At 44.4% G+C, this 23,975-nt stretch overlaps 1 protein-coding gene across 3 annotated transcripts in view; it reads left to right on the top strand.

The window, feature by feature from the left end:
• The window catches only part of SCARB1 (scavenger receptor class B member 1), a 99,223-nt gene that overhangs the window by 52,836 nt on the left and 22,412 nt on the right, over positions 1 to 23,975 (top strand). For all 3 annotated transcript variants that reach the window (XM_036759496.1, XM_036759508.1, XM_036759503.1), the window contains exons 2-8: positions 1,761 to 1,918; positions 7,457 to 7,598; positions 12,998 to 13,201; positions 16,617 to 16,712; positions 17,971 to 18,086; positions 18,771 to 18,937; positions 21,955 to 22,073. In XM_036759496.1, the coding sequence (XP_036615391.1) occupies positions 1,761 to 1,918; positions 7,457 to 7,598; positions 12,998 to 13,201; positions 16,617 to 16,712; positions 17,971 to 18,086; positions 18,771 to 18,937; positions 21,955 to 22,073 (1,002 nt within the window). The remainder of the gene's footprint in view (positions 1 to 1,760; positions 1,919 to 7,456; positions 7,599 to 12,997; positions 13,202 to 16,616; positions 16,713 to 17,970; positions 18,087 to 18,770; positions 18,938 to 21,954; positions 22,074 to 23,975) is intronic.

The following is a 23,975-nucleotide window of genomic DNA, read 5'->3' as shown; positions in this document are numbered from 1 at the left end:
TCTTTGTCCCCACCAAAAACTGCTCCTGTGTTTTCCCCGGTGGGGGAGATGGACACGCGAAGGCTGATGAATCTGAGCAGGCCAAGCCAGGAGGGCGAGAGATGAGCTGGTCTGGCTCCCTGGGCTCTGGGTGTTTGGGGGAGGGGGTGAGGCATTGCCCTGGCAGTGTGGTTGTAGCTGCCCCAGCGTGCCCGCGCCCGGTTCTGAGCCTGCTTCTGGCACAAAGGATGCCTGGCTGCACAGATGCTGATGTGATTTCATCCGGCTTGTTAACTGGGCTAAAAGTGAAATGCTGATGAGAAGCCCGACCCCAGCCTTGGCCTGGTTTTTCTCTGCTTGGATTTGGTGGCAGATTCCACATGGCCTGTTGAATCCTGGATGGAGGGACCGAGAAGCCTCATGTCCTGTCCCCTCATTTTGGTCTAATTTTTTGGCTTGTTCAAAGGGCTATAAATGCTTCAGAGATAATGCAGGAGCACAAGTACAAACATTCCTCCCAACACCTGGGCACTGGTGGGGGTGGAATGCTTTCCTCTCTACCACGTGGGTCGGGGGAAAGTGGGTTGAGACCTACCGCGGGTTCTCCTTAGCACCCCCCACCCCATGCCCAAGTCCAATTCTCGATGCTGTGGGGCTGCACAGGCCCGAGGCTTCAGCTGTGCTTCAGATAGCCGGCTGGGGCAGCCCCGGATTCATTTTACAGATAAGGAAACTGAGGACCTGGGACGTGAGGTGGTTTGCCCAGGGTCTCAGGGGAGCATCAGAGGCAGAATTAAACCAGGTCCTCCTGTTGCCACTCACCATTCTTTCCACTGCACTATATACGTATATATATACACACATACATAAAGATATCTAGTACAGTGGAAAGGATTATATATATGTGTATGTATGTATATATGTATATATACATACACCCACATGCACACACACACAACAATACATATACATGCAAGTATCCATAAACATACAATTTACATACACAACACACATATATATAGGCACAAATATATATTCATACAAATATACAATACACATGCAACACACATACACATATACTACAATATACATATATATACACAAGCACACACATGTACAAACACACACATATACACACGCGCACAATATATACACATTATATATGCACATATGTGCACATGCATGTGTGCATACATACGTGTATATATACACATACACATGTATAATATATATGAACATACAGATTAATGAAGGTAACAGAAAAGTCAGACAGTGTCAATGACTTTGCAAAGAGAGCCATGCCAGAAGTGGCCTCTGCTCCTTCCTTGATGTACAAATGAGGAGCCTTCCCTCCACCACAGTGGCTTTGAGTACTAAATACATACATACATATGTGTGTGTATCTATATATACATACATACATATATGTATACACACACACAGACATGCGCACACACACACCACCTTGGACAAGTCACTTAACTTCTCTGTAAAATGAGGCATTTGGACTAAATGGCCTCTAGACCTGGGGACTTGTGAACCAGACGTATGGGATGCCCGGTTATCCTTCCTGTATCTGCCCACGTGGTGCCCATGGACCCTCCCTGTCTTCTCTGGAGCTGTCGGCATCTCGTGCCTTGTCTCAGAGTTCAGAGGCTTTCTCTAGAGCACCATGGCGGCCGGTGATGAAAAGACTTTTTGTTTGTTATGGATACAGATACTAAAGAAACCTTCTTGATTCTTTTTTTTTTCTTTCAATGCGTGTGTCCTTCCCTCCACAGAATATCAAAATCGACCCCAGCAGCCTGGCCTACGGAATGTGGAAGGAGATCCCCATTCCCTTCTACATGTCTGTATATCTGTTCAACGTGGTGAACCCGGAGGAGGTGCTGAAGGGGGAGAAGCCCTACATTGAGGAGCGGGGGCCTTACGTCTACAGGTGAGCAGCTCACCAGGTGGCCCTGGGGCTTGCAGGCTGGGGGGCTCTGGCTGCTGGATGCCCGGGGAGCAGAGCGAGAAGACCCAGACCCAGCTGCCCATGGCAGCTCTATGGCTTTGAATGCTTGGGACTTGTTGGGGCAGCTGGACAGCCGATGGCAGGGAGAGGGAGGCCTTGGGGTTATCAAAATCTCCGAGCCGGTCGTAGGGAAGGGGGCATTTAAAGATCTGTGCTCACAGTGGAGGCTGAGTAGATACTGCATTGGAGTTAGCTAGTCTTGAACAAATGATAGAATATCATAATGTCATGGGGCATAGTTGAGTGAACAAGGGCTTATTAAGCACCTACTGTGTGCTACTAAGGGCCAAGGATACAAAGGCAAAAACAGACTCCACCTTCAAGGACTTCCTGGTTTAATTGGGGGAGGGGAGGAGAAGCAGTGCAACCTACAAACAAGGTGTATGTGTGTGTGACACACATATATATACGTATCTACACACATCATATATATGTATATATACGTATCTACACACACACACACACACACACATATATATATACAGCATATATTAGAAATCATCTTAGAACCCAGGCTGTTCTAATAATAACATAATAACTATATATATATATATGCAATTATAACGTATAATAATAACTACCACTTTTACAGCACCTACTGTGTGCCGGGCACTGTGCTAAGTGCTATCTGATCATCATCTCATTTGAGCCTCACAACAACCCTGGGAGGTACAGGCTATTCTCATCTCCATTTTACAGTTGAGGAGACTGAGGCAGGCTGAGGTCGAGTGACTTGGCCAGGGTCACACAGCCAGGTTAGCACTCGGTCTTCCTGACTCCAGGTTTGATGCTCAGAGGCCACCTGGTCCAGCTCCTTGTTTTAGAGATGAAGGAACAGAGAGTCCGCCCAGGAGCGGGGCTTTGCCCATGTTCACAGTTTTCAGCCAGTTCTGGGACCAGAAGAGCCGGATCTCCTCCCTCTTTGCCCAGGGCTCTTCCTGCTCACCTGCAGAGACTCGTTTTGTGTCTTGGGGTTGCTCATAGTAGGTCTGAGAATCCCCGAAGCAGAGCTGGAAGGGACCCCCGTGTCCACTGGGGCCTCAGCTTTACAGATGGGGAAACTGAGGGAGTGAAGTGGTGGCTGGGCGTCTGAGGCCCCTGCGTGGGCAAGGTGCCCAGCTCTGGCACCAGATCTCTGGTGGAGGAAGCTGGAATAACTGGAGTGTCCCACACTGATGACATCACAGGATCAGAGATTTAGAGCCAGATTTGTTTACCTTAAACAAACAAAAAAACCTTTTCCCGTTTATGGAGGCAGCTGATGGTGAAGGGGATAGGGCTTGGGGGGGGGGGGGGGGGGGCGCGGCGGCGCGGGGGGGGGGGGTGGCTTTCGGGAAGACCTGAGTTCAAAGTTGACCTCAGACACTCACTAGCTATTTGACTTTTGGGCAAGTCACTTAACCTCCACTTGCCTCAGTTTCCTCATCTGTAAAATGGGAATAATAACGATACCCATTTCCCAGGGCTGTTGTGAGGCTCACATGAGATAGTGATTGTAAAATACTTTGCACAGTGCCTGGCACATAGTAAGCACTATATAATTAGCTATCATCATCATCATCATTCATAATATAGAGATAATAGCAGCACCTGCTTCCCAGGTTTGGTGTAAGGGCCAAATGAGATGATAGTGGTGAAGCACTTAACACAGCACCTGGCGCATAGTAGGGTCTATATAAATGTTAGCTGCTGTTATTATTGAGTGCTTTGCAAACCTTAAAGCTAGTTATTGCTGCTTAATTAATTTAACAACAATTCATTAACCCATATTTAATAATTGATTTAATAAATACATACAAGTAAAAGAAATACTTTAACAAATTAATGAGCATTATTTATATTTATTAATTAAAATTATAATTATATCAAATTATCTAATTTACATAGATATGTAAATATCTATGGCACACCATATATGCATATGCAAACATATAGTTATATACACACATGTATTTATATATGTACACAATGCATAGATACACCATATATGTATATGTTATATATACACACATGCACATACATGCCAGTGGTTATTTTTATCATTGACAATCTCTGCATGGGCAAAGTCCGCATCTTCTGGCTTCTTAACTCTCTGCCCCAATCACTCTTTGCTCCGAGGGTGCAAAGTCATTTAGTTAGCTTAGGGCCAGGGTGGAGTACCATAGGTACGATGATTTTCCTCACTGATAACAAGGTGATGGAGAAGTGTGTGGTGGGCACAAGCAGGCTTTGCCACATGCCAGATGAGCACTTGTGCAGGAGAGGCAGTATTAAGGATGCCTATGGAGAAGTATATGTCCAGGGAAAAAAATATGGACCAGACATCTACTGAGAGTGTTTGAGCGACATCCATATGAGATCAAGAGAGCTGGAGAAAAGTCCCTCTGGTGAATAGGGCTGGTTATGGGTCAAAGGGAAGAGGTCACAAGTCTGGCACCAGAAGGGTCTTCAGAGGTCATCTGATCCCAGCTCTCTCATGTTAAGTGTTTTCAAAATGGAAGCCCAGAGAAGTGACTTACCCCAGGTCACACAGGTATTAGGTGGGATTTGAACGTGGGTCCTTTTACTGCATATGCATTGTTAATTTCTGCTGTAACCTGATGGGCAGACAGGGTTGGAGGGCCTGCCCATATTGATGGGTACTCTAGGGTAGAGTGACCTTGTGAGTGCTAGAATATATTTATTATTATTAATATTGGCTGGATTGCTGGTTTTAGGTTATCTGGGAGGACCATTCCCCTCTCCATGAATGTGAATAATTGAGCTTTAGAATTCGAGGCAATTTTCGAGGCCGGCTGGTCCAAACCCTACATTTTACAGACAAGGAGGGGCAGGCCCAAAGAGATAAAGTAATTTGTTTAAGGTTTTACAGGTAGTAAGTGACACAGGTGGAATTCGAACTCAAATCTTCTGACTCCACCTTCAGTGCTGTTTTTGCCATTTTACCAGAGGGCAGAACAGAAAGAACGCAAAAGACAGATAATGCTTTGGTACAAAGGCCTGGCACCTGGCATCAAAGGCTAGTGAAATCAGGGGCAGAAATAACCACCTACGAATTTTCAACTCGGGGCAGGATTTCCCACCCTGTGAACTAAGGAGAGGAGTGAGGATGCTTTGGGGGAGTCAGTTACTTTGTTGGAATGTAAGGAGACCACATAGGAATAGCACCTTGCACATGATAGGCATTTACTGTCCAGTTACTGAAGAGACCAGGAGGAAGGTGATCCAGTGACTTCCCCTTGCTCCCCAGCAGGTGAATGTCTAATTCAGGACAGGTGTGATAAATAAAGTCATAATCAATCAGTCAATATTTATTAAATGCCTACTATGTGCCAGGCACTTTGCTAAGCATCAGGGTTACAAAAAGAGGCAAAAGACAGTCTCTGCCCTCAAGGAGCTTAGAATCTAATGGGGGAGACAACATGTAAATAAATATATACAAACCAAGCTATATATAGGATAAAGAGGGAACCAATCAGTAAATACTTATCAAGTGCCTACTATGTGCCAGGCACTGTACTAAATGCTGTGGATACAAAAGGAGCCAAAAGAAAGTCCTTGCCCTCAAGGAGCCTACAATCTAATGGGGGAGACAACATGCAAACAACTACATTCAAAGCAAGCTATGTCCAGGATAAATAGGAGATGATTGAAAGAGAGAAGGCATGGGAATTAAGAGGGGTTGGGGAAAGCTTCTTGGAGAAGGTAGATTTCATAGGTACTTGTGTTTAGAGAGGCCTTAAGCAGAGACAGAAGTCCAGTCCTTGAGTACCTGAGGAAGACAACGAGTTAAAAAGCAATTAGAAATTATGGTGCCCTGGAGACTATTTGCTGTTGGGTTTGGAGACTGGCCTCAGAGTCGGAAGATCTGGTTTCAAATCCTGCTCCTGACACCTGTTGGCTGAGCTACCCTGGGCAAGTTGCTTAACTCCACATTGCTCCCAGACAGCTCTCTAAGACAAGGGTTCTTGGTCCTTTTTTGTGTCCTGGACTCCTTCAGCAGTCAGATAAAGCCCATGGATCCTGTGTCACAGTTTATGTGCATATAATAAAATATATTGGATTACCAGAGATTGTATTGAAATACAGTTAGCCAGGGATAGTCCCTGCCTACCAGGGAGGTAGAGGCTGGTGCATCTCTTGAATGTGGCAGTTCTGAACCTCAGAAATGTTTCAGCCTATCAAGTGTCCTCACTAACTCTGGCACCGCCAGTCTGGTAAGCATCTGGGAGCAGGGGGCTGGGGTGGGGTGGGGTGGAGGTCTGCCTAAGGAGAGGTGAAACTGATGCAGAAAAATGGAGCAGGTTAAAGCTTCCATGCCCATCAGTATTGGGATTGGACCCAAGAGTGATGCTGCTCTACCAACTTGGGTGAGATGGGAAGACCCAGCCTCCAAAAAATTAAAAAATACATTTATGAAAATGTTTCAAAAGTTCATGGACCCAGATTCCAAAACCCTGCTCTAAGACTAGACTTTGCAGACCAGGCACTGATCTTCATTGATGAATGGACTTCCTCACCAGTAACTCTCTATACCAAGGGATTTTTTAACTTGGGGTGCACTGACACCTTCTTTTCCCTCCCCTTCCTTCTCCAGGGCACCATGGATAGATTTCAGGGATTTGTCAGTTTGGATGGAAAAAAGTTACATCTTTACTCCCACTAATGTTTAGTTTCCTTTGTATTTATTCATTTGTATCATTCCTGTGTACTTTATTTTGTGCATTTAAAACATGATTCTGAGAATGAGTCCATAGACTTCATTAGATTGACTGCTCAAGGTGTCCAGAACACAAAAAAAGTTAAGAATCCTTGCTCCAGGTCAATGAACTCACAGGTTGTTTGTTTGTTTGTCCTTTTTTTTTCTTTTTGGTGGTAGCTTTGAGATTTTTAATGGAAGTCTTCCTGGAAGAGGTTGACTTTGAGCTATTAATCACCATAAGTACAGTGTGCTTGTGGGAATTACAGGGCCCTGGATGGGATCCCTGGAATGTTAGTCGCGTGAGGAGTTTTGCCAAGAACACCCAATACCATAAATCTCTATACAAGAAGTTAGGAATGTGTAGGGACAGGACTGGCTGGGAGATCCTGCAATCTGAATTCTGGATTTTTGTTAGAGAAGGAGAGACTGCTGCTAAGAAACATCAGGGCGGAATGCCTGGGGGAGGTGAGCTGGGGTTGGGCAGATGGTGTTATAGCAGATGAGAAGGGGGTTCGGTGTCAAAGCATTTACTAATTTTTCTCAGCCCTGGGAATGTACATAGCAAAGGAAGATGGTCTCTGCTCTCAGGGACCTCTTGTCTAATTGGGGGAGTCATTTAAAGCAGAGAGTCCTATATAAGACTCTGGATAGTCCATGTGAAGGGCTGAGCTTGAGGAGACGGCCCTGCAAACGGAGAGGACGTGTGGGAGCTGTTGACAGATGGGGCGCTTATGGGTCCCCTTCATTTGTTTTCACAGAGAATACAGACAGAAACGAAACATCACTTTCAATGACAATGACACGGTGTCCTTCTTAGAATACCGGTCCTTTGAATTCCAGCCTGAAATGTCCCAGGGCTTAGAAACCGATTACATCGTGATGCCCAACATCTTGGTCTTGGTGAGTCCAGCACACACCGCCCCAGACAGCTGGATGGTACAGTGGGGAAGAGGGCATGATTTGGAGGCAGGAAGACCTGAGTTCAAATCTCACCTCTCAGATCCTTGCTGACCTTTTTTCAATCATCCTTCTTGCCCTCTCTCAAACCTTTCACACTGTTGAGTTCTCTCTAAGTTTTTGGGACACTGACCTCTCCTGGTTCTCCTTCTACCTGTCTGACCACTCCCTAGTCTCCTTTGCCGTACCTTCATCCAGGTCCCACCCTCTAACTGCATCCTCCAAAGCTCTGTTGTAGGCCTTCTTCTTCTTCCCCTTCCCTTTCCTCTTTCCCTTCCCATCCCTTCCTTTCTCCACCTTCCCCTTCCCTTTCCTTTTCCCCTTCTCTTCCTCTTCTCCTTTCCTTCCTCTTCCCATTTCCTCTTCCCCTTCTTCCTCTTCCCCTTCCCTCTTCCTCCTTCCCATCTGCTCCTTTCCCCACCTTCCCCTTCCTCTTCCCTTTCCTTTTCCCCTTCTTCTCTTCCTCTTCCACTTCTCCTCTTCCCCTTCTCCTTCCCCTTAGCCTTCTCCTTCCTCTTCCTCTTCCCCTTTTCTTCTTCCCATTTCTTCTTCCCCTTCTTCCTCTTCCCCTTCTTCTTCCTCTTCCCCTTCTTCTTCCTCTTCCCCTTCTTCTTCCTCTTCCCATTCTTCTTCCTCTTCCCATTCTTCTTCCTCTTCCCCTTGCTTTTCCTTTTCCTCTTCCCCTTCTCCTTCCCCTTCTCCTTCCCTATACCTTCCCTTCTCCCTCTACACCATTTCGTCTGGTGATTTTATCAGCTCCCATGAATTCCATCCTCATCTCTATGAGGACAACTGTCAGATGTGCCTCTCCAGCCCTAACCTCTTTCCTGACTTCCAGACTATCATGTCTAACTGCCTATTGGACCATCCTCCAGGCATTTTAAATGCAAATGTTTAAAATGGAATTCATTATCTTCCCCCTCCCCCCCCCCCCATTACTGACTTCTTTCTTCCTGTCAAAGGCATCACCAGCCTCTGAGTCATCCGAGCTTGGATTCTCCCTTTCCCTCCTCCCCCGTATCCAGTCAGTTGCTAAGGCCTCTCTCCTCTTTTTCCTTGGTAACATCTTCTCTCCTCTGATGCTGCCACCACTGGCATGTAGGTCCTCGTCACCTTCCACCCTCCCCGCTCTCCCCTCCCAACTTTAAGAAAGACTCCACCAGAAAGACAGGGAGGGGTGGTAGAAGGTGTAAGAGTCTGCATCTGAGCCAAGTTCTCAGGTCAAGTCAACAAGCATTTATTAAGTGCTTACTGTGTGCCAGGTACTGTGCTAAACACAACAGGAAGTCAAAAAAAGTCCCTGCCCTCATGGAGTTTACAGTCTAAGGCAGGAGTGGGGAGCCTGCGGATTTGAGACCACATGTGGCCCTCTAGGTCCTCAAGTGCAGCCTTTAGACTGAATCCAAGTTTTGCAGAACAGATAAACTTGGACTCAGTCAAAAGGCTGCGCTTGAGGACCTAGAGGGCCACATGTGGCCTTGGCACCACAGGTTCCCCACCCCTGATCTAAGGTTTTAAAGGAAACTAGGGGTTCTGAGAGGTGGAATCAAGGAGGGAGGGAACCCCAGGCATGGGGAACAGGTAGGGCCAGAGATGGAGTCATGTGAGAGGAGCGGTTAGTCTGGACCACAGACTATGTGAGGAGGACTAATGTCTGATAAGCCCTAAAAGGCAGGTGGAGGTCAGGTCCAGAAAGGTTTTAAATGCTAAGCAGAGGAGGAATTTGGATTTGATCTTGGAAATAACAGGGAGCCACTGAAGTTTCTCGAGCAAAGGAGTGACCTGTTTAGCACTATAAACTCCAGTGGCTCCCTGTCACCTTCAGCATCAAAATCTTCTGTTTGTCTTTTAAGCCCCTTTATAATCTGGCCACTTTCACCTTTCCTATCTTCTTGTACTTTACCCTCTTCCATATCATCTTTGATCCAATGACACTGGCCTCTTGGCTGTTTTCCAGACCACACATTCCATCGCCTGACTCCGGCATTTTTACTGGCTGTCTCCCATTGGAACTAACTAACGTACTAACTCTCTCTGTCTCTGTCTGTCTGTCTGTCTGTCTGTCTCTGTCTCTGTCTCTCTCTGTCTTGTCTCTGGCTTCCATCAAGTCTCAGCTAGAGTCCTGCTTTGAAGAAGCCTTTCCCAGGCCTCCTTAATGCCTTCCCTCTCTTAATTATCTCGAGTTTATCTTCTATATACTTTGTCCATATTTTTTTTCCACATTGTCTTTCCTATTAGACTGTGAGCTTCTTGAGGGCAGGGCTGTTTTTTGCCCTTCTTTGAATCCACAGAGCTTTGCACAGTGCTGAGTGCGTAGTTGGCACCTGTTGACTTGACATTCATTGTGTGACCCTAGACAATTCACTTAACCGCTGCTTGCCTCAGTTTCCCCATCTGTAAAGTGGAGATAATAATAACTCCTATGTCACAGGGTTGTTTTGAAATGAGGAGAAGGGATGTAAATACAGTGGAAAGTATGGTAGATGTGGAGTCAGGAGACCCGATTCAAATCCCACTTCTGATGTTAACCGTCAGTTCTGGGAGAGAGTAAGTGAACTTACTGCTGATATCTTGGGGAAATGATTGCCTTCTCTGATAGATAAGAAATGGAGGTCAAGTCAGATTGTAAAGGTTACAGAAAAAGGACTGATGAGATGTCCTTCTTGATGTCCGTCTTGAAATTCCAGCAGGAATGGGGAAGAGAAGTCTGGGGCAAACATCCATGGTCATTGTTTGTGTTACTAAGCATAATGACACTTTGCTTTTGGGTGGCCCTTTTAATGCTTTCTGAGGGCATTTTCATTTCTTAATCTTTAAAAAAATTTAAATATTTTATTTTTTCCAATTACATGTAAAAACAATTTTTGACATTTGTTTTTTTTTTAAATTTTGAGTACCAAATTCTATCCCTCTCCCTCCCCCTCCTTGAGAAGGCAAGCAATTTGATCTGTTATACATGTGCAGTTATGCAAAACATACTTCTATGTTATTCATGTTGTGAAAGAAAGTACTAATAAAACTCCCCCAAAATAAAGTGAAAAATAGTATGCTTCAATCTGCACTCAGACCCCATCGATTCTTTCCCTGGAGGTGGATAGCGTTTTTCATTGCATTATTATGTTACTGAGAATAGCTAAGTCATTCGTAGCTGATCATTATATAATGTTGCTGTTACTGTGTACAATGTTCTGGTTCTGCTCATTTCACTTTACATCAGTTCACGTAAGTCTTCCCAGGTTTTTCTGAAAGCAACCTGCTTGTCATTTTTAATACTACAATAGTATTCCATTATAATTATACCACAACTTGTTCAGCCATTCCCCAATTGATGGGCCTCCCCTCAGTTTCCAGTTCTTTGCCACCACAAATAGAGCTCCTATAAATATTTTTGTACACATAGATCCTTTTTCTTTTTGTTTTTTATCTCTTTGAGATATAGACCTAGTATTGGGTCTGTAGTTACGTCTGTGTCCCAAAGTAGTGGTATTGCTGGGTCAAAAGTTTTATGTAGCTGTTTGGGCATAGTTCTTAATTGCTTTCCAGAATGGTCGAATCAGTTCACAACTCCACCAACATTGCATTAGTAACCCAATTTCCCCACATCCACTCCAACAGTTGTCATTTTCCTTTTCTGTCATATTAGCCCATCTGATAGGTGTGAGATGGTACCTCAGAGTTGTTTTTATTTGCATTTCTCTAATAAATAGTGATTAAAACATTTTTTCATATAACTATAGATAGCTTTGATTATTTCATCTGAAAACTGCCTGTCATATTCTTTGACCATTTATCAGTTGGGGAATGGCATATATTCTTATAAATTTGACTCAGTTCTCCATATATTTGAGAAATGTTCATGTCTTAATCATGACATCCCTTAGGATGCAGGATCCTACCACTTACCTAAGGAGGTAGGTAGTATGGGGAGGGGTGGAGGAGAGAATAGGCACTGTGCCCATTTGACAGGTGGGAAGATTGAGGTAGACAAAAAATAAAGGGACTTGGCCAGGGTTGTGCTGGTAAATGTTTTTAACAACTGTCCCCACTCCCCAAATATACTGTATTCTTTTTTTAAATTAAATTTTTTATTTTTAGTTTACAACACTTAGTTTTATATGTTCTTGAGTTTCAAATTTTCTTCCCTCCCCTCCCCTCCCCCCACCAAGACGGCTATACTGTATTCTTAATACTTTTTCCATCAATTTCTGAAGTGATGACAATCAATAAAACATTACATCAAGCATTTGCTGATTTCTGAGGTGTAAATTCTTACACTGAAAATTTAACAACGTGAGCTAGCTCCAGCACCCCCCTGGAGGTAGCGCTTTCTGGTCTATCGTGCAGAAAGCAGCCAAAGTAGTAATGCTAAAGCATAGGGTCACTCCTTTGCTCCAGAAACTTCAGTGGCCCCCTCTTATCTGCAGGATCAAATCCAAATTCCTCCTCTGCTTAGCAATTAAAACCTTTCTGGACCTGACTTCCGCCTGCCTTTAGAGGCAGCCATTGTCAGACATTAGTCCTCCTCACATAGTTTGTGGTCCAGACTAACCGCTCCTCTCGCATGACTCCATCTCTGGCCCTACCTGTTCCCTATACCTGGGGTTCCCTCCTTCTTGAACCCACCTCTCAGAATCCCTAGTTTCCTTGAGAACATTAGACTGTAAACTCCTTGAGGGCCAGGACCTTGTTTTTTGCCTTCCTATTGCGCTTAGTGCAATGCCTGGCACACAGTAAGCATTTAATAAATGCTTGTTGACTTGAAAACTTGACTCAGATACAGGCTCCTGCCCTTTCCGTCACCCCTCTTGTCTTTCTGGTGGAGTCTTTCTTGACAGCTGGGGTGAGGGGAGGGAATATCTGCCTGCATCTCAGGAAATGGAGCCAGATCAACTTTCTGTTCTGTTGTTTAGTCAATAAACGTTTATCAAAGGCCTACTGTGTGCCAGGAACTGTGCCAAGTGCTGGTGATACAAAGAAAGACAAAAGACCACCCCTGCCCTCAGGGATCTTACAGTCTAACGGAGGAGACTTTGTAGGACAGATGAGCCACGGACAGGATAAACTGGAGATAATCTCCCAGGGGAGGCTTCCGGATTAAGGGGGATGGGGAAAGGGGGATTAAGGGTTTTGGGGAAAGGGGGATTAAGGGGGATGGGGAAAGGCTTCTTTTAGAAGAAGATAGGGTTTTAGCTGGGTCTTGAAAACATATTTAATAATAATAAATGTCAGAGCCATCGAGGGTATGGTGAGCGGTAGAAGATCCCTTCTCAACACCACTCCGCCAAGTCGTGAACCCCAGATCTCCTGATGACGTCAGTGTCTTCTCTCCTGCTCTGCTCTAGGCGTCCTCGGTGATGATGGAGAACAAACCCATGTCCATGAAGGTGTTAATGAGCCTGTCATTCTCCATGTTTGGCCAGCGGGCCTTCATAAACCGAACGGTGGGGGACATCTTGTGGGGTTATCAGGATCCCCTCATCAATCTGCTGAATAAATACTTCCCTAACATGTTACCATTTAAGGATAAATTTGGCTTATTTTCAGAGGTGAGTAAAAATGTATCAAAATATCATATACACACACAAGGTTGGTTAGCTCATCCTTTGAAAGCAAATACCCCAAACTGGATCGATTGCTGTTATCTTGTCTACAAGCCATGCCCACGAAAAAAAATTATCTCTCTTTTTAAAAAAAAAATCAGAAAAAACAGTTGACCCACCAGTGGACTTGAGAGCCTGTTGAACATTCTCCACTCGTATTCCCCAGTCTCCCTGACAGAAAGAGGGAGGCTTCTGCTGCTCAGCAGGCTTGCCAGATACAGTGTGAAATTGGCATGAACAACAATGAACAAACAAACAAATAAACAAACAAAACAGTCTTTGCTAGATATAGGGTGAAATTAACATGAATAAAAAAATAAAAAAATGAATGAAACATTCTTTGCCAGGTATAGTGTGAAATTAGCATGAACAGTAATAAATACATAAATGAACAAATAAATAAACAAAACATTATTTGCTATAGTGTGGAATTAGCACAAATAAATAAACAAATAAACAAATGAATAAATAAGTAAAACATTCTTTGCCAGGTCACCCACCATCCTTTGCAATGAGCCACTGTGCATGCCCTAAACTTGAGAATTTCTAAACAATGCCTGACACTTAGCAGGTGCTTAATCGATGCTCACTGACCATGGATTAAATGGTTGTTCACAGTATCTGAGATGGGTGGGAGGCTCATCCATTCCAACCATTCCAACTATGCCCTCCACAGCTGGTATCCTTCCATTCCCCTTTAGAATTAGACCCATGGACCTTTAGCAGTAGAAGACGCCTTGTGTATTCTGGAGCCATCGTTTGACCGAGGTTATACCAAGGCCCAGTGAGAGGAAGTTCCTTGCTCACCATCGTTCAGAAAGTTAGCAGAGGAATGGGGAAGGGCTGTTTCTGCTAGTCTAAGCGCTTTTTAATGTGACCCTAGGCTTGTGGTGGGTGAGCATTTCAGAATCACAGAATTTGGGAGGTTCCACAGTGGCCGTTGAGTCCAACCTATGCTGAAGTTGAACGTTTTGTTTTTCCCCAATTACACGTAAAAATAATTTTTAACATTTTTAAAAGAATTTCTGAATTCCAAATTCTCTCCCTTTCTCCCTCCTCTACCCCTTTCATTGAGAAAGATATTAGATTAGATATAGCTATATTAGATATAGATATAATAGATATATTATATATGTTCTATATGAATATCTATATTATGTATAGATATAGTAGATATATTAGATATAGAATTAGATAGAGGTTATACATGCACAAAATGTATTTCCATGCTGGTCATCTATTGCATGCTCAAAAAGAATCTGCATCCAGTGATCATCTGTCCTTTGTGTTAGAATGCTCCCCATCCCCCTCCATCCCAATGAGAAGGACCCTGTTGCTTCTCATGCTGGCCAAAGTCTCATCCTTTCCCTACATGACATCCCTTCAAATGATTGGAGGCAGCTATCTCCCGCCCCCCCACCCCAGTTTTCTCTTCCCCAGGCTGATCGTCCCCAGTGCCTTCACCTAACTTCAGTGCTTCAAGTAGGAGGACCCTTGTCACTTGTGAGCATTCCTTCCATTGATGTAGAGGGGTTGCAGTCTTCAACTTCATCAGCTCATAGCTCTCTGAGACCATCTTTAGGTCAATCTCTTCATTTTTACAGATGGAGAAACTGAGGCCCAGGGAAGCTAAGTGAGTTAGCCAATGTCATGAAAGTAGCTCAGTGTCAGAGATAGAATTTGACCCCAGGACCTCTGACTCCAGAATGGAAGACTCTATTATATATACCTTAATGGTCTTTGTGAGTTGCTGTCACTGAAAAAAAAATCATTTACTCATTACCTACTATGTGCCAGGCACTGTGCTAAGTACTGGGGATACAAAGAAAGGTAAAAGAAAGTCCCTGCCCTCCAAGAGCATACAGTCTAAGGTATGTAAACAACTATGATAAATGTCAATCTATCCATGGCTGGTGCTCAGTCAGTCCACCATCAGGCAGGCCCATCCTTGAGGCTTCTCCAGCTTGGGAAGACCTGCCTGTAGTTAGACATTATTGGCATCACTTTGGAGAAAAATCCTGGATAAGTGGCTCGGTAAGTGAGCCCGTGAGCTCAGGTGTAGGGTCTTGCGGCAGCTTTCCCTCAGATCTAGGGTTAACAGCCTCCTCTAAAAATTTGAGTCGACCTCGAGGAAGGAAAAAAGATTTTGGCAGGCTAAAACATCAGGCAGGTATGATGAGGCAGCTAGGTGATGCATTAGAGCACTGAGCCTAAAATCAAGAAGACTTGAGTTCAGATCGAGCCTCAGATACTTCCTGGCTCTGTGACCCTGGGCAAGTCATGTAATCTCTGTCCACCTCAGTTTCTTCAACTGCAAAATGGGGATGATTACAGCACCTCTTTCTCAGGGTTGTTGTGAGGATCAAAATGCAATAATATTTGTAAAACACTTGGCACAGTGCCTGGAATATAGTAGGTGCTATGTGTTGTCACTCAGTTGTATTCAACTCTTCATGGCCCCATTTGGGGTTTTCTTGGCAGAAATACTGGAGACGTTTGCCATTTCCTTCTCCACCTCATTTTCCAGATGAGGAAACTGAGGCAACCAGGGTTAAGTGACATGCGCAGGATCACACAGCTAGTAAGTGCCTGAGGCTAGATTTGAACTCAGCAAGATAAGTCTTCCTGACTCCAGGCCCAGCACTCTGTCCACTATAGCGCCACCTAGCAGTCTAGTATAACTGGAACCAATGTAAAGCCTGACATGGGTTCAAAAAATCAATCCCACAAGGACAAGATAGATGAGACATAGTTAGATTGTAGTTTATTTGCAAAAGATGTGTGTGTGTGTGTGTGTGTTAGTAGACTGTCTTCTCACTATTAGTCAACAGTTGGACATGACAGCTTAAAAAAAGCTAATGTGATTTTAGGCTGCATTAAGAGGCATAACATCCATTATGTTATGGGAGATGTTAGTAGGGCAGCTAGTGGATAGAGTGCCAGGCCTGGAGTCAAGAAGTCTTGAGATCAAATGTGGATTCAGACACTTGCTAACCTGGGCAAGTCACTTCACCCTGTTTGCCTCGGTCTCCTCATCTGCAAAATGAGCTGGAGAAGGAAATGGCAAACCACTCTGGTATCTCTGCCAAGAAAACCCCAAATGGGGGCACAAAAAGTCAGACATAGTTAAAATGATTGAACAAGAACATAAAATAATTCTCATAACAAGGATGGAAATCTGATGGTATGACTGCTGGAAGAGCAGAGGAGCACTCTATCTTCAGTGCCCTCCTCTCTGTGTCAGAATACCCCAATTTTGTTCATACTCATCTAAATATAGGCTTGTTAAATTGAATAAGCCTACATGTTCACTACGTTATTTCCGCGGGAGACTGACTTATATCTCTCCAATTATCTGTAGTTAAACAACTCCCATTCAGGAGTGTTCACTGTGTTTACGGGGGTCGAAGACTTCAGCAAAATCCATCTGGTGGACAAGTGGAATGGGAAGAGCAAGGTAAGAAGCTGATGTGAAATGGCACTTTTTTTTACATGATTTCAATTGATCCTTATAATTAGTCAACAAGGATTTAAAAAAATTTTTTTTCAGTTAATAATTATTTTCTCTTCCCAAGAACCCAGACCAAACCAAAGCTTTGTAACAAATATTCATCACTGAGCAGACTAAATTCCTGTATTGGTTATGTTAAAAAATGTCGTGTCATTTCTTTAATTTAGTTATCACCCCTTTGTGAAGAGGTGGGGAGCATCCTTCATCATCAGTCTTTAGGAATTGTGAATGAGCGTTACATTAATCAGGATCTAAGTCTTTCAGAATTGTTCATTTTTACTGAATTGTTAATGTAGCATAAATTGTTCTCCTGGTTCTGCTCACTACTCTGCATCAGTTCATACAAACCTTCCCAGGTTTCTCTGAAGTCATCCCCTTCATCATTTCCCGTTATACCACAATTCAACAAGTATTTAAGCACCTTGGGAATTCCAAGACAAAAAAAGGAACAGTATTTGCCTTCAAGGATCTTATTATTATAATAAGGGAGAAAACTTACAAATATATAGGTCTGTCCATGGCATATTCAAATCAAATGTAAGATAACCTTGGAAGGAAAGGCTGGTAGTGGAGGGGACCAGGAAAAGCCTCATATAGAAGGGGCAACATGGGGCAAGCCTTGAGAGAAGCCAGGATTTCCAAGAGATGAGGTAAGAAGGGAGAACATTCTAGCCATGATGGACAGCCAGTGGGGACAGAAGTGTCATGTATAAGGATAGAAATAGTGTCCTCATAAGCCGGTATGATTATCCCCACTTGACAGATAATAGCTCATAAAGGTTAAATGACTTGTCCATGGATATACAGCTAATAAGTGTTTGAGGTGGGATTCCAGTCTTAAATGTCTATTGAATTGATTTGTGAACTAGACCAGCTGGTCACAGTCTCATCTCCAGAAAGTTGCCCAGAAGTGATCAAAGGTTTTAGGTCACTATAACTCATGAAACTGTCTATAGGGCATGTGCTGGAAACTGTCATAAGCATCAGAAGAGAATGAATTCTTATATCTATCCTTTCCCCCTTTAATGTGTTATTTTTATTTATATATTTATTTATATTTATATAATATGTTATTTAATATATTTATATAATATATATTATTTAATATGTTATTATTAACAGATCTACCATTAACCTATTTGCTATTGTTAACAAATTTGTTAATTTGTTATTGTAAACAAATTTGTCGATTTGCTGTTCTTAGTTAAACTTCTGGAATTCAGACCAGTGCAATATGATTAATGGGACATCTGGACAGATGTGGGCCCCTTTCATGACTCCAGAGTATAATCTTGAGTTCTACAGCCCAGAGGCTTGCCGGTAATGACTCTTATTTATGGATCAGTTTGGGGGTGGTGTTGCCAGGCTATTCCTAGGGTCGCAGGATCCACTCCTAGGGGGCTGCCTCATCCCATCTGAGCTTGTATTTGGGCAAAATCACGACAAAGCTGAAAGAGGGACTTTGGAAATCAGCTATTCCAGTTTCTTCATTTGATAGCAAGAGGAAACCAAGTCCTGGAGAGGGGGAAGTGACCTGCTACCATGTCCCATGGGTTGCGTGTATGTGTGTGTGTGTGTACAACCAGCCTTTGCCTTATTACCAGGTTTTAAAAAGTTCTTTTGATACCTTTTGTCTCTATATTACAGTCATTTTCATAATTAGCCCTCCTCCCTCCCCTACCCATTGGGCTATCTATTTTTTACCAATGAATAAAAAATGAGGGGGAGAAAAAACAATTCCTGTCAACGGAATTTGCCAGGTTATGCAGTAGTCCACACTTCATCACCTGTACAGTGAAGGGAGAGATACGTCTTTTTGAAGAGTGATGTCTGAAGTCAAGTCAGGTTTGTGGTGCAACCAAGAAGAGAAGTCGAGTCTTCTCTCGGTCTCCCAGTCTAGCCTCACTTTTGATTTCTTGGGTAGCTAATGGATGGACTGATATTTTTATCTTTCTGGTTGTTGATGATACTTTCTTTAGTTATTTATCTCTTTTAACCTTCTAGGTCTCTGAATTTTGATTATGAAAAGTCAGGAGAGTTCAAGGGTATTCCTACTTATCGATTTGTGGCCCCTAACACCTTATTTGCCAACGGGTCTGTCTACCCACCGAATGAAGGTTTCTGTCCTTGTCTGGAGTCGGGAATCCAGAATATGAGCTCTTGTCAGTCAAGTAAGTAGACGTCCTCCGGGATCAATTTGTCTTCTCAATCGATGGCTTCCCCTCTGCCCCGGCTGGCAAATTTTCCTCCCAGTCAATGACCTTGGGCAGTGGCCAGATGGGTCATGCTCCTCCCCAGTGAAACAGAAGAGAGATTTCTGTAAGGCTTCTCTTGCAGAGGCCACAAGACTGTAACTAGCCATTTTTTACTCCTCCCAAGGCAAATATCACAGAGATATAAGTCCAGGGTGCAGATAGCACAGCGTGAGGCCCTGGACAGTGCCGGGGAGGCTGTGGTGGGAGCTGGGAAGGAGCTCAGCTGGGGTTTGGCCCGTAGCAAGATATTTAGTAGTTTCCATTCTTTTTGAGGCAGCCAGGTGGGTTGGTGGGTAGAACACTGGACCTAGAGTCAGGAAGGCCAGAGTGAAAATCTGACCTCAGAAGGTTGCCGAGCTGTGTGATCCTGGGCAACTCACTGAACCTCTGTTTGCTTCAGTCTTCCAGTCTATGAAATGGGGGTAATGGTAACATCTCCCTCCTGGGGTTGTAATGCTCTTTGCAAACCATAAAGCTGTGTAAATGCTGGCTGTTACTGCTAACTGCGTGCTGAGTTTGATTGTTTCTAGACAGCAGAAGGCCTGTGAGTGTTGTTGGGGGCGCTCTGTAGATGTAGGCACCCTGGGCTGGAGCCTTACTCACCTGGCCCCATCCTAGTTATGGCTCTCAGAGGTGCCCATGCCCAGAGTGCTTACACCTGTTTGGAAGGACTTAGAACTTGAAAGGACCTCAGAGATCATTTATCAAGTGGGTCTCAAACTTTTGGGCCTCAGGACCTCTTTACACGCTTAAAAATTATTAAGGATTCTCCCCCCAGCCTCCACCCCAAAGAGCTTTTGTTTATATGAGTTATAGCTATTGATAATTGCAGTAAGAGACATTTAAAAGGTTTAGGATTATTGGGAAAATAATGTTGATCACATGGACACCCCCAAAAAGTCTTGGGGGACCCCCAGGGGTGTGCAGACCATGCTTTGCTAAATTTTAGTCCAAATCCCTCAATTTTCAGATGAGAAGACTGTGCTTCAGAGAGAGAAAGAGGGAGGTAGGGAGGGAGGGGGGAGAGAGAGAGAGAGAAGTAGAGAGAGACAGAGAGTGAGAGAAAGGAGAGAAAGGGGGAGAGAGAGAGAGAGAGAGAGAGAGAGAGAGAGAGAGAGAGAGAGAGAGAGAGAGAGAGAAATAGGCCCAAGGTCACATAGGCAGTAAGTGCCAGAGATGTCTGGTAAGAAGGATACTTCTAGAATTTCCCTTTTAAGGTCTCAAGAACATTATGGAGAAGAAACTCTCCAAGAAAAATTCCACCTTCAGAACTCTCAGAAAATTGTGCCCTGGTGCTGTAGCACAGACCAGATTTTTGCTCAGCAAGCACGTCCTAATCATCCTATCAGGAGACATAATTTTGATGGTGGGGGAATTGCTGGCATAAATGGCCTATAAAGCTGTAAATTAATTAAGAGTTATTGGCCTAGCGTCTCTTGTGATCTACACTGGAAATAACATCTTGGGAGGCAGCTCACGCATGTCAGACAGGTGGTGCTAGGTACAGGCTGGATGGCCTGCTCCAGCTCCGTGAGGAGGTTGGGTTTGTGTGCCCCCGTGGGAATCCTGTAAAGGCATAAATTAATTAACAGTTATCACCCAGGTCCATCTCTTGCATTTCTGCCTGGAAAATCCCACAGAGGCATATGAAAAATTCTGTCTCTCTGCCGCCATGAGGGCCAGCCTGCCAGGCTGATAATGATCCCAGCTAGAAAAACCCGTTGGCAAATTGGTGGGATATATTTTCCCTTTCTGCTTAGAATGGAAATGCAGTAGGGTCTTTGTTGGGCAGCTAGGTGGCACAGTGGATAGAGTGCTTGACCTAGAATCAGGAAGATCTGAGTTCAAATCTGGCCTCAGACACCTGCTAGCTGTGTGACCCTGGGCGAGTCACTTTACCCTGTTTGCCTCAGTTTCCTCATCTGTAAAATGAGCTGGAGAATGAAATGACAAACCATCTATCAAGACAACCCCAAATGGGGTCACGAAGAGTCAGACCCAACTAGATAAAAAGAGGATCTTTTTAAAATTTGGGGGTTTAGGTTTTGATCAGGAGCATCTTGCTAGTATTTATTTGGGCCTTTTTTCAGTCCAGAAGCCTTCTGTTTACGAAGCTCCTCACCTCTGTAAGTGGGGGATGGCGTCTGTCCACTCTCCCTGTGTCCTGGGTCATAGCTGAAGCCGCTTTAATTCAGCACATATTTATTAGGTGGTGGAGAGAATGATGGACCTGAATTGAGATCCTGCCTCCAGACATTCATTAACTACATGAGTCATGGGTCAGCCTCAGTTTCCTCAGCTGCAAAATGCGCATAATGATGGGCTGGTGTGCTGATCGAATGAGGTGTTCTGTAAACATTAGCTATCCTTGTTATGATTTCACACAAGGCTCTAATTGCCCCGGTTGACTCTATGAGTCAATTCGTTTAATCTCCTCATCTCATAGATTAAGAAACAAGCCCACAGAAGGAAAGTGACTTACCCAAGGCCACACAGGTAGGGTTAAAAAAAATCCCCATATGTAGGTGTGTCTGTGTTACTTGACTGAAAACTGAGTCTGGGCAAATGTCCCCTTAGGAAAATACCGTTGGCTCTCTTGCGGATGGCTGGTGTCCACCTCGGGCACAGGCCCGTCCTCGATGATTGATGGAAAGAGAGGCTTTCCCATCTCTGCGTTTCGCCAGCTTTTCATCTCCCAGTGAATGGAAGTTTCCATTTCACAGGTTCCTCCACTGGGGCTGGAAAGCTGGCTTTGATCCAGCCAGCCAAGTACGGGAGAGGCCACCACATAGGCTGCTCCTTCTCGTCCCTGCTCTGGGTGCCAGCCCCACTTCACTTGGGCAGTGGGTGGGCATGACTGTGTGGGTCTGACCTCCTTCCTGGTCTAGTGATTGCCTTCGGAGGGTTCACCCTTTCTTCCTTGTCTTTCCCAGGTGCCCCACTCTTCCTTTCCCACCCACATTTCTATAATGCAGATCCCGACCTGGTTGAGTCTGTGATTGGGCTTCATCCCAACAAGGACCAGCACTCCCTGTTCCTCGACGTGCACCCGGTAAGTCAGCACCTGCCTCACAGCACACACAAGGAAGGGGTCTTAGGATGCCATCGAGTTGGGGGAGGGGCTTGCCAGCCCAGTATAGGCTTCCTTATTGGAAGCAGTTGGATGGTGCAGTAGATAGACTTTCAGGCCTGGAATCAGGAAGAGCTGAGTTTAAATATGGCCTCTGACACTTACAAGCCGTGTGCCCCTCACTTAACCCTGTTTGCCTCAGTTTCCTTATCTGTAAAAATTAGCTGGAAGAACAAATGGCAAACCATTTCAGTACTTGCCAAGAAAACATCAAATCTGGCTTCAGACACTTACTGACTCTGGGTAAGTCACTTCACCCAGTTGGCCTCAGTTTCCTCATGTGTCAAATGAGCTGGAAGAGAAAACAGCAAACCACTCCAGTATCTCTGCCAAGAAAACGGCAAATCTGGCCTCAGACATTTAATAGACCCTGGGCAAGTCACTTAACCCCACTTGCCTCGGTTTTCTCATCTGTAAAATGAGCTGGAAAAAGAAACGGGAAGTCATTCCAACATCTTTGCCAAGAAAACCCCAAACAGGGTCATGAAGAGTCAGATGTGACTGAACAACCAAATGACAACAAATTATTTCCCTCTTTCTTCAGTCTCTTCTTCTTCACTGGCTCCTTCCTTGTTTACCTTACCAGACCTTGGACAGAAGAATCTTCATGGAGTGGGAGGGCCGGAAGCCAGCCTACCAGGGATTGAGAAGCCAGTGGGAGGTAGATGAGGGTACACCCTGAGCTTAGGAAAATCCTTCCCGAGTCTGACTAGGAAAGGCAGAAGGGAGAGGCCCAGGGCTTGAGGATGGGACAGTCAAGTGAAGGGCTTTTTTTGACACTACCACCCGCCCTCTCTTCGCCCCAGGCTTTTTGTGACATTGCTTTCCTGAATCTTTTGAGCAGCCTCTTATTGGCTTCTTTTTCAGATCATCCTCCATGTCTCACACGCAGTGAGTGGGTGAGTGGGTGGGCACTGCCACCTCTTCTCTTCCCTTTTAATAGGGGGTAGGAGAATCCATGAACTTTTTAAAAAATGGTGATAACTGTATTTCAGTATCTTTATAATCTTGTCCATTTTATTTTATACATTTAAAAGGATTCTGCTAAGAAGGGCTTTAAATCCCTACTGCCAAGGGGGTCCAGGGCACAGAACAGTTACAAACCCCTAGTCCCAGTGATCTCATTGGTTTCCATGGGTGGAATGATCACTTCTGTGGATTTGACTCCCAAAGCTTCCTATCCAGCTGTCTTCACCCTCTTTAACTACAACCCCACATCACCAGCTGCCTGCTGAAATCTCCCTTGGATGCCCCACAGACATCTCATGAGTGCATCATCAAATGAGATTTTTATACACACACACATACACACGTATATATATGTATACATAACATATACACATATACATATATACACACATACATACACATATTTAAAAGCACTTAGCACAGTGCCTGGCACATAGTAGGTGCTTACTAAATGCTCATTGACTGACTGACTGACATAGGAGATGCTTAAATGCTTGTCAGAGGGTTTTGTCAGATAGTGAGTGAAGCTGCTTTGCTTATCCAGACTCCACAGTGCACAGATTTAAACAGCTTTGTTGGAGAATTGCCTCTATAAAAGGGCTATAAAGCTGTAAACTAATTAATGGTTATTGGTCTGCCTGTCTCCTAGGCAGCCAATTAAGCAGAGGCAGCCCACTGGCTTTAAACGTGTCAGGCCGCCACATTTTATGCCAAGCCTGTTCAGGGGATGGGCCTGGGGCATTTTGCCAATAAGCTAGGCAGTGGAGAAGGCCACGGTATGGGAGCTTTGCCCCTTCTGTTCTGTGTAGACACGGCCCTGGACTCCACAGGACGTGGATGGAGGCTGCTTTTTTT

This window comes from Trichosurus vulpecula, chromosome 1 (genome assembly GCF_011100635.1).
Source record: "Trichosurus vulpecula isolate mTriVul1 chromosome 1, mTriVul1.pri, whole genome shotgun sequence".
In the NCBI taxonomy this organism is placed as follows: domain Eukaryota; kingdom Metazoa; phylum Chordata; class Mammalia; order Diprotodontia; family Phalangeridae; genus Trichosurus; species Trichosurus vulpecula.
The sequence above is the reverse complement of the archived record's forward strand: the minus strand, read 5'-3'. Positions and strand labels throughout refer to the sequence as shown.